General features: G+C 38.7%; 1 protein-coding gene across 1 annotated transcript; it reads left to right on the top strand.

Moving 5' to 3' along the window:
* The first annotated feature begins 6918 nt into the window (after window positions 1–6918).
* txnipa (thioredoxin interacting protein a) lies at window positions 6919–10819 on the top strand. Its single transcript, XM_042506856.1, has 6 exons — window positions 6919–7295; window positions 7935–8010; window positions 8123–8270; window positions 8451–8810; window positions 8917–9219; window positions 9665–10819. Exons 1-6 carry the CDS (start codon window positions 7040–7042, stop codon window positions 9710–9712), a joined length of 1191 nt encoding a protein of 396 aa, XP_042362790.1. The 5' UTR covers window positions 6919–7039; the 3' UTR covers window positions 9713–10819.
* Window positions 10820–11532: the final 713 nt, after the last annotated feature.

The following is an 11532-nucleotide window of genomic DNA, read 5'->3' as shown; positions in this document are numbered from 1 at the left end:
AAGTGTAGGAAGATTTTTTTATTCGTATTTTTTTTTTTTTAACTGTTATAGGTCCTTGAAAAAGCATGACAAAGTTGTGAAATTTTGTCCATAAAAATGTGTGGGAACCCTGTTATTAGCATTTTTATTTAACTGATGGTTTTATTTTTTCTCTTTTGTTTTCTCACAACTTCCCAACTCACTGACCAATTTTTAGGGAATAATACATTCTTTTCTTTGCCAAAATGTGATCCATAAAAAATGATCACATAGCTGTTTCTGTTGGTCCATTTAAGTAGATTCATTGTCAGATCCATTTCCCTGCCAGTAGGGGGCAGCAGCAGAGTATTTAACTAAGGGAATGCCTTTTAACAACGAACTGCAAGCTTCAGGTAACCTATTCTTCATTTTGTGATAAAAGCACCAAATTTGGTACAAATATAGCTTAATCTCATTCGAAGAAATCTGGATATGTTACTGATATATAGCACTTTAGCCACCCCTGAGCTGCTGTTTCCATGTTTTCAGCACCACAAATATTACATACAAATTGAATTGAAAATATGTTACAATGTAAGGCAATAATAAATGAAAGAAATACAACATTTTTAATATATCCATCAACATGTCTGTCAAACTTGGTGCCTTTATCACAAAATGAACCAGTGTCATGATATGTTGATTCATGTCGCCCCACTAGAGGGTGAAACAATTCATAATAGATTTGTGACAAAAGTCATATCCAAATATTGCAGGTGGATGCTTCAGTGATTCCAATCACAGCAGCTCTTCCAGTTGTCTGATTTTGCTGACTCAAAGTGGCCTAAGAATCATTTCTTGCACATTTCAAACCTCCTGAGTCTCCAACCTTTTAGTTTACTTCTATGCAGTATGAACATTGTTTAAATTAAGATGGTTACATAAAACTGCGGAGGCTTGAGTGACCTCTTTTCAGGGGTGGCATAAATCCTCAAAAGGAAGTGTGATTTTCAGACAGCCTTTCCCGAAAGCAAAACACAACCATGTTTTTTTTTCTAACTGTGAAAAAGTGCAGAAAACAACTGAAGATGGTGGGAGCACTTTAATCTCATGTCATTTTTAACCAGTTACTTGCAGATTTGCACTGATATCTGCCCTTCACCCGAAAGCAATATCAATATCAAAACATGCATTTACTATAAAACCAGTGGGTCTTAAGTGCAAAGACATCACAGGCAGGAATTTCAGACGGACGCCCTTTTAAAAGAAATTAACTTTTACTGAGGGTAACTGAAGGGTTCATGCCATCACATTAAGAAACTTGACACATTTTGCTTTCTTGCATCAGCTTTATTGTTTTTGTGCAAAGTCAGGAATTAAATGCAGTCTTTCATATTAATATGCAACAATGTATGCATGCAAAGGTTTTACCACTTTTATGCTTTTATGCAGATCAGATGCAAGTTAACTGCAGCAGCATATTTCCTCCACTAGTGAGCAGTATATTTACAGTAGCACAATGACTTCGCCCTGTTTACGAGTTCAGGATTAATTTACCACTTTTTTAAGATAGTTAGGGTTAGAGTTTTTCCTTATCTAATGCAAGTGTCTAGAGACAGAGGGTGACATACATGTACAGATTGTAAAGCCCAATGAGGCAAAGTATAATTTGTAATATTCAGCTTCATACTGTGAATAACTTTAAGTGATTTTACTTGAAGAATGTTTTTCCTAATTTGATCTCTTTTTACTGCCATTCCAACAAGAAACATTAACTCTCAGTTCACAAACAAACTCTTGCCTCAGGGTTCATGTCTGGTACGCTCATTGAGTAATCAGTCCGTGAAGGAAGGGATGATTTATCCTCATAGATCAAGGATTTGGGTGGGACATTCCTTGGTTTTATGGTGGAAAATTCTCTTGATGGTATAATAAAAGAAGTGGGTGAAAGTTCACAGAAGGGAACATCGGATCCAAAACAGTTTCTATTCCAAGCCCTGAGCAACAACAGCGGGCTGTGCCCGTCACATGACACCATGCATGTGAATTACAAAGGAAATGTCCTGAGCGTCACACACTTTCAGAAACTGCTCTTAATCGTTCTGTTGCATAGCTCCAGTATTTATTGATTCGTAGCCCAATTCTAGTCTTATGAACATCGTTTTTGAGTTGTTGTTTTAATGCATTTATTGTGCTGCGGTCCCTCAATCTTTAAGTACAGGGTGTGGACAAAATGACAAAAATACTTGTCTATATGATGCACTTCAATACAGCAGTCCATTAGATACTCACTTTGCAAAACTGAAATTGTTCATCTTCACTTGCATATGCATATTTTATCTTTTTACTCAGTCATTTGTACTCAAAAATGTAATCTGTAGTTGCAATCAGGTTTTGTGATGCATCCAGGAAAGCTATTGTTGTCTAAACAGGCAGGGAAACATCAATGACTGACACTTAATTCAGATTTCACATGGGCTGGGCTTTCTCACAAATATATATGCATATATAATGCAAAAAACAACATTAACCTTAGCTGAACATGCCCATGAGCACCATTGTTATAGATTCAAGACTTTGATATACCATTTTCTCAGGTCCAAATGTACAAAGTGATATTCTTATGCGTGTTGTTGGTTGCTGAATGAATGTATGGCTAATAAAAGGCTGGTAACTGTAATAACTAACTTTATGGGATGGTTGATTGATTGGCACTCACAAAGTGACCCATTTTCACCAAAAATGGGCAAATCACATGAAGAACTGTGATACATTGTAATATTAGATCTGGTATTAATAATAATGGCAATTTGTTAAGTTTATTGGTGATTTTGAAACATTTGCTAATAATAATCTTGGAAGCATGTTGTAGTATAGCTATAGAATAGCCACGAATTTCTGTGGGCCGATGTGAAAGTTTGCGCCGCCCTGGTTCCCTCGTCAAAAAGGCCATGAGATTTTTCCATTAGGTTTTGGATTACTGTAGAAAATAATTTCTGTGGCAAATAAATGTTTCATTTAGCAAGATAGTCTTTACAAATGAACACCACATGTATGATTTGTAAAGCCTGAATGCAATCGCCAGAAGTAAAATTCTAATTTTAGGTTATAAGCAAGCTAAACAACTTTCACATCACCACCACAACAAGGCTGTTAATTTGTGTTAGGTGTGGCTTGGCTTGATGACATCTTGTAGCCACTTGTTAGACACTAACACTAGTTAAGACACTTGTTACTTGTTAGACTTGTTAAGACACTTAAAAGCTTAAAAGTGATTATCTAACAAAGGGCTGTATGTCATAGCATATCAATCAGCAGTTTTTTAAATGATGATTATTTATCAATATATTGGGAGGCATTTTGAACATAGAAATGTTGGAGAGAATGTATGTTCTCCCCAAATATTTTAATACTGCCTTGATCAATAATGTTTTATCTTTTTTTGTCATTTGGAGCAAAATGAGTCCCAAATAGGTTTCTGTGTACAGCTTTTGTCTGCCTGCCTGGCAGCTGATTGGCTGTGTGGAAGATCAGCCCTTACTGTGTCAGATGTTGTGCTTCAGGGGTGTTTATTCCGCAAGAAACTCTCAACTAAATTAGCACAAACAGTTAACCCACATTGAACCTGGAGCTTTCCAGGCTTCAGATTCCTGTCATAGGAAGGGATGGCATTTAAATACATGCTTTTAACAAAAGCAGCCCACTTGCACAACTACAAGTCACCATACTGTCAACTTCCGTTCTTAAGGTCATGAAGGAACTGTCAACTTTGAGGGGCATCATGGATATGATGTCCTTAAATGTGCTCAGAATCAAGGAAATGGCTTCTGCTGTTTCATTACAGTCAGAAGCTCCAGAGCGTGTCAGAAAGTGGAGTGGAGAATATGTTTGCTTAAAGTGAACCATACCTTAACTACACATTGTTTGTCTTGTGTTGTTACTGGGAGTGCCCGAGTGCAAAGGGTTGGCAGTGAATGATATGCAGTAACGATGCAGTATTAACAGTCTCTCCTAATGTGTATGCTGAATCAAATGTGATTGATTGGTATTTATTCTAAACATGTAAAACAAAACAAAAACAAAGATAAAAAACAAACTAAACAAAATAACAATAACTGAAATGGATGATATTCTTTTCACAACTCAATGATTAGATTCCAATAATCAACAAAAAATAGGTCATACCTGTTTGAAAAAGAGTAGGAGGAAATACAGACTTGATATTTCCATGCACAGGTACTCCTGAATTAAATTTATGCACTTCATCTATATCATATATGTGTGTGTGTGTGTGTGTGTGTGTGTGTGTGTGTGTATAAAACTCACATACACACATGAACACCTACATATATACTGTACATTCCTGCGAATCTTCACACACATGCAAGCACATGCATACAATATAAACATATTTTGTATGCATACATACCTGCATGCATCTGCACACACACACACACACACACACACACACACACACACAATTTATAACCAGTAATTCAAGTTGTATGTGTAACTTGGCCAAGACAAAGACTTGATTGCAGTTACAGCCTTTCCTTATTCTTAAACCTCCTGTAAAATAATGTTTTTGTGCATCTCCTTGAACTGAGTGATGTTTGTGCTTAGCACAACTGCTCTCCCTTTCAAATAATTTTTTTTTTGTATTACCTGGCAGTAAAATATTTATTGCTGTATACATTTTTGTTCTGTCTTTCTACTAGGTCCATAAACTTCAAGGCATTACTTAAAAATTACAAAGTTAGTGTGTGCACAGAATCCTACATCATACACTATCCTTATGACCTTTTTTCAGTATACATAATGGATGTAAAGTGCTTTAATAGGTGTTACCCCATGCTTCCACACAGTAACTTGAGTAAGGTGATACAAGTAAACAATAAAGAATTAACAGCACTTTATGACCCAAAAACTTTATGCTAGATTTTCACCAGATTTTCCTGCTTGAAATCATGCCTAGACATGTATTAACATGATTGAGAAATTTCCCAAAAAATGTAGTTTAATAATGCATTATAGCTGCATATGAGCAAAACTCCCTAAGGGATAAGGGATAACGTGCAGATAGCTAATAATCTGTACTGTTAAATCTCAAATTAAGGCATAAAAATGCCAAAACATTGATTATACTCATTTTCAGGGTTACTGAGGATTCTTAAAAGGTCTCAGAAGGCATTGAATTCATTCATTGAAAAATAAAGCCTGAATGGGTATTAAAATGTCTTGAATTCATCTTCCAAAAGTCTTAAAAATGCTCAGACAGGGGAAGTAAGATTTTATGGATCGTTTTTTTCTGACATTGCATTTCAACATTGCAAAATTGCAAAATAAAATTGCAACAAGATTGGTAAATCTATTTTTTGTTCAATAATGTAATGAATTCATCGTCTTAAACTTGTCATGATGGAAGTACAAGCAGTGGAATCTCAAATGCCGATTCAATAACACAAAATTGCCCAGAGATGCCGGATATTTATATTTCACACTTCTGTTAATAAACCAAAAACTAACCTGCTTTTATGATAAAATAATATAATATTGTTTGCTCATTGTCTTCCATGTGTGTCTTCCAACTTTAAAAAAAAAATCATAATTTATGGCACAATAAACATTTTGGGGGAAAACAATTTGTCCTTCAATTTAGGTTGTTAGAAAATTGGTCTTAAATTAAATTCCGAGTGACATTTAAAAAAGATCTACCTTGCATTAAGTTGCAGGAACTCTTCTGGATTTAGTATGTCGTTATAAAGACTCTATCAAGCTGTTGCCAACATCCACACCCTATTTTCCATAAATCGTCAGAATATACCTTTATATCTGTATCTAGATAGATGGATGGATGGATGGATGGATAGACAGTATGTAGATGGATGGATGGATAGACAGTATGTAGATCGATGGATGAATAGACAATATGTATATAAACTGTATACATGTATAGGTATGTCTGTATATCATATGTATATGTTGCCTGTGTCCACCCTAATCCTGGTGATATTGATAATGGACTGTAGGTGTTCAGTATCAGGATGATAATTAATCACTCGTTAAAAAGACTCTATCAAGCCGTTGCCAACATCCACACCCTATTTTCCATAAATTGCCAGAATATACCTTTATATCTATATCTCGATAAATGGATGGATAGATGGATAGACAGTATGTAGAGGGATGGATGGATAGACAGTATGTAGATGGATGGATGGATAGACAGTATGTAGATGGATGGATGAATAGACAGTATGTATATATATATACTGTATATATGTATAAGTATGTCTATGTATTGTATGTATATGTTGCCTGTGTCCACCCTAATCCTGGTGATACTGATAATGGACTGTGGGTGTTCAGTATCAGGATGATAATTAATCACTCGTTAAAAAGACTCTATCAAGCTTTTGCCAACATCCACACCCTACCCTATTTTCCATAAATTGCCAGAATATATCTTTATATCTATATCTCGATAAATGGATGGATAGATGGATAGACAGTATGTAGGCGGATGGATGGATAGACAGTATGTATATATACCGTATATATGTATAAGTATGTCTATATATTGTATATATATGTTGCCTGTGTCCACCCTAATCCTGGTGATACTGATAATGGACTGTAGGTGTTCAGTATCAGGATGATAATTAATCACTTCCACTTAAAAGATCGCTCATGAGTCAGATCGGTATGTAACCGTTCTCGGTTTTGTTTACTATAACAGTACTGTTCTCTCTGTCTCACTCCGACTTCCTGTGCTCGCATCTGCTGAGCACGCTCGACATTCCCTCAGCCATGCGGTGTCCACGCGTCGGATTCGCGCTGTGATTGGCTGGTGCTGACACAAACAAAGGATTTCCACCAATGGGAGCGGTGTGCACGCGCTGAGCCATGCTGCTCATTCTGGCTAGTCATATAAACCTGCAGTGCTCCTTTTGTTTACAGCAGAGTGAATTAGACACCGGAGAACTTCGTTAAACAGCCGAGAGCTCCTCAGCGGCTGAAAAGTACACTCACGAGGCTTATATTTTTTATCTCTTTTATCGGATAACCTGTATAAGCAGTCATGGTGGCTATGGCGAAGAAAGTGAAGACCTTTCAAATTGTCTTTACGGACCCTTGCAAGACTTTCTACTGCGGCGGGGATAAAGTGTCCGGTCGGGTGGAAGTGGAGGTGAACGAGGTGACTCGTGTGTCCGCGGTGAAGGTGCTGGGTCTGGGCTGCGCCAAGGTGGAGTACGCTAAAGGCAAGCAGCGGTGCCGACAGGAGGCCGAGTACCTCCGATATGAAGAGGTTCTGCGACTGGACGACCAGCCTACAGGTACTTTTTCACATCATCATCCTCTGCAGTCGCACAGATAACTTTATCATCTGCTGTAGCTGAGTAGCATTTGTCAGTGTAGATTGAATGAGCTGCTAGTTTCTTGTTTTCTGTAACGTTTAGCATTGTTGCTCCGTGACTCTTACACGCACTGGTGTTGAGGAATGACTGGCACTGTGTGCACCATTATTTCCTCTGACACATTACTTTTTTGTGCTGGGTTAGGGTTAGGGTTTTTTAGGAAATTAAAAAAAAACAGATATAATGTCTAATAAAACATTAAAAATTGGAATAGTTTTATATGTATGGTATTATTATCTATATAACCATTTTCTTGTTTTTTGTTCTTAATTTATGTGCTAATTTCTAGGTACATTTCTTGTGACATTTTGACAGATTTTGGCCACGTCTTGTTAAATTAGAGTTGCCTCCTCGCTCTGTGAAAGAAATCAAACCAAGCTTTCCAAGTGGAATTCCCCAGATTTCCTCTTGTTAGATCAGACTGGAGGGAGTCTCCCAGAGTTGACTTAACATCATTCTCCCTCGTGTTTCACGCCTTAAATTAGTTAACAGCATCGTCAAGCCAAAAGAAACAGTAGTTAAGACAAGGTATTAAATTATTCAATTTTCTCTTCCCAGACTCTGATGGATCGGTTGTCTTGAGGCCTGGCAACAAATACGAGTACACATTTGGATTTGAGCTCCCCCAGCAAGGGTAAGTTGACGATTCTTACTTCAAATAATATGATGACCTCATTTTTGGATTAATGGCTCCTCACTGATTATCTAATACTTTCGGTTTTAATTTTCCACATGTGTTCTTACAGGCAGCTGGTGTCATCATACAAGGGGAAGTTTGGATATGTCCATTACTATGTAAAGGCCAAGATGGAGAGGCCACACCAACCTGTCCTTGAGTGTAAGAAGCCCTTTGAGGTGGAGGAACCCCTGGACGTCAACACCCCTGACCTGCTGGTGAGTTCACTGACACTGAACAACAAAAGTATCATTTATATACAGTTTTTCAGCATTTTGCCTCAGCCCAAACACGGCATAACATATGAAACATAGCTCCTTTCTGTCTGTTCGTTATAAATTTATGATATACTGCTGAATGAGTCACTGGTAGAGTCTTACCATCCTGTGTCTCCTCAGTCTCCCACAGGTGGCATGAAGGAAAAGAAGGTCACCTGCATGTTCATCCCCGATGGCCAGGTGTCGCTGAATGCAAAAATCGACCGCCGTGGCTTCTGCGAAGGCGAAGACATCTGCATTAACGCAAAGTTTGAGAACACCTGCTCCCGCATTGTGGTGCCCAAGGCCGCTATCATTGCCAAACACACCTACCAGGCCAACGGCCGCACAAAGGTCTTCCGCCAGAAGCTGTCTTCAGTGCGTGGTAACCACATCATTTCTGGCATGTGTGACGCATGGCAAGGAAAGACAATCAGGGTGCCAAAGATCAAACCGTCCATGCTGGGCTGCAACATTATTCGTGTGGAGTACGCGCTAATGGTAAGCTGTTAACTAATGCATGTCGATTTTGAGCTTTTACATTTTGAGAAATGAAAATCAGTGGTTTTATACATGGATTAACATTTCTTTCTGATCCCTCTGCCAGATTTACATCCACATCCCTGGTAGTGAGAAGCTGATCCTGGAGCTGCCTCTGGTCATTGGTACAGCCGGTCTGGGCAGCCGCAGCAACAGCGTGAGCAGCCAGGAAGGTTCAGTCAGCAACGCCTCCCAGAGCTGGGTGTCTCTCAGGATGCCCTCAGAGCCTCCCAGCTACTGTGACATCACCCGTGACTGCCGCCTGGATCAGCCCCTCACGCCACTCCTGGATGACTTTGACGGTGACGACAGCCCCATCTTCATGAACGCGCCATCCTTCCAATTCCCACCACCTCCAGCATACACTGAGGTAGGTGTCTCAACCAAGTTGTTTCAATAAGACAGGGTTCCCACAATCATGGAAAACCTGGAAAAGTCATGGAATTTCCCAGTCGCATTTTCCAGGCCTGGAAAAGTTATTGAAGTAGTGAAAATCATTATTTATGTTCTGTAGCTGAAATATAACATAGCTGTAATATGCATCGACACGTGGCTTTTTTTCTGTCTTTTTCTCTAAGACAATGGGTTTGGAAGGCAGTTTCTTTACAATGTTATGTTGATTTATTGGATATATTGATGGATTTTTCAAGTTTCCGACAGTGCTTGAACACTTGTGGGATGCTAAAATATTACAAAAACAAAATTTTTTACAATGCGTGGGAACCCTGAATAAGTTTGCATAACGCTCTCCGTCAAGCTAATAAATGATTCTTGCTTATAGTCTTGGTAATAAAGCTATAATTATTTTTTTCCAGGCTGAGGAGGAGTACAATGGCAATACTCGCATGATGCCGGTCTGCTGAAGTCCAGCAGGGATTCGAGAACCGTGGTCCAGCTCTCAGGGACCATTCTTCTAAAGCACTTGAAAAGACGCAGAAGGTCCAAACTCCAGATGACACGTGCCAGATGGAGAAGTAAAGCTAGAAATGTGGAAATGGGACAGAACGAGGCTCGTCTGTTCTGTCCGCCGTCTTCCCCTCGCTTCATCACCTACGCTGATCTTGAGTCTTCCTCTTGGTGCTCTGAAGGTTGCACCACAGCGGCTGTGGGGCGCTGCATTTCTGAATAAGCTGTTCCTTCCAGAGACTCAGACTTTCAGGGTCTCACTGTCCATTCACAGACACTTTATGACTTTGTTTTTGGGGCCAAGCATTATACAAAGCTGCCCCCAGCCTGCTGTGACAGCTTTGACATTTAAGGGGTTTGTCTTATCCTCATGATGCTTTTTCATTCCTGTTAAACTCTGATTTTAAGGGATTTCCCCAGAGGAACCATCTGTTTCGTTGACTCCAGTCAGCTTGTGTCGCTGTATAGACTGTGTCAGGAATGTTTTTGCCTTTTGAGAATTACGTCATGCAGAATAATCTTCCTCGAATGCTAATAGTACCTCATGCAACATCTTTATTTTCCCATGTACCAGTGTTTGAAAAAAATGTTTTGTTCTTGTTTTTTATTGCACTTTTCGATTGATGCATTTTGCTCTACTACTGCCTATGTGAGTTTCTTTTTATGTTTTGTTTGAACGATGTTTGTGATGTGGAGAGTGCAACGCTGTGGTTACCCACTCTAAACTTATTGGAACCTCAACTTAGATTTTCAAATCCCAGCTTGGTGATTGGCTGTAATTTTTCGACACTGCAAGTGCCAAACATTGTCCATATAATTTAAACGCTCCGATATTATGGGACGCACCTTATGTGAGGATAATCATTGTATCTGATCTGCAGTTGTCAAAGACAACATTTCACTGGTGGTTTCACAACATCTGTTCTTTCAGGGCGCATGGAAAATTGCAGGTTAAGACTGATTTGTGAGAAAGTATGTTTGCGATGCATCCTTGATACTTACAAGTATTTTTTGTATGAGACCCTATGGGTTTGTTTTTTTAAATAAAGAATTATTGGAAAATATCCAGCATCCATGCTCATTTCATTGTAACTTTGTTTTCAGATCAGCCATCTGTAGTTCATTGTGGTTCAGATCTCACTTAAGGACCAGCAAAGTGTGAGGAAGAGGCAGGCATCACTCAGTGTCGCTGAGTGAAAGTATACAGTTTAGACTGAAAATGTAAGAGTTGACAGAAATATAAAAACTTGTTTACAGATGCTCCCAAATATACTTAAATACTGTAAAAAAGTATTACTACACTCATAACATTACACCGCTGCAAATAAGAACTGTTGAGTTCACTCGTACCAAAAATTCTCATGAACACAAATGTCAGTCATGATCATGAAATGAGTAATAGTATAATGTAGTATGCGATCTTGGCCCAGATTGTAGTAAAAGTGCAATAAGATAATCTGACCATAACTGTTTTTATCAGGTGGTACGTGTATATTGCATGTGAAACTGATCTAGTGATGCGTTCTTGTCTTTGGTTGTAACTTGGAAGTAGAGCTGGTGAAGGATTGGAGTTGTTTTGGATCTGAGAGTAAAATTTAATGGCTAGGTGTTTTGAGTAGTTCTGAAAGTTCAGGGTGCATACTTCAGAATAGCTCAAGCATTGTTGTGAGATGTGCGGCACGAAGCCTGTGCATGTTTTTTTTCCTTCTTAAAGTATGTTCTCCGCTCTGTTCTGCTGACGTCTGGTAACTGTTGAAAACAACCGATAAGGAAGCTG

The sequence above is a fragment of the Plectropomus leopardus genome, chromosome 18, assembly GCF_008729295.1.
Source record: "Plectropomus leopardus isolate mb chromosome 18, YSFRI_Pleo_2.0, whole genome shotgun sequence".
NCBI classification, from domain to species: Eukaryota; Metazoa; Chordata; class Actinopteri; order Perciformes; family Serranidae; genus Plectropomus; species Plectropomus leopardus.
This window is presented reverse-complemented; position numbering and strand designations above follow the sequence as displayed.

Bases quoted from the DNA above. Each gene is read 5' to 3' on its own strand.
- txnipa (XM_042506856.1), top strand. From the start codon at position 7,040: ATGGTGGCTATGGCGAAGAAAGTGAAGACCTTTCAAATTGTCTTTACG. The intron at 7,296-7,934 runs GTACTTTTTCAC...TTCTCTTCCCAG, and splicing joins ACTGGACGACCAGCCTACAG to ACTCTGATGGATCGGTTGTC. The intron at 8,011-8,122 runs GTAAGTTGACGA...GTGTTCTTACAG, and splicing joins TTTGAGCTCCCCCAGCAAGG to GCAGCTGGTGTCATCATACA.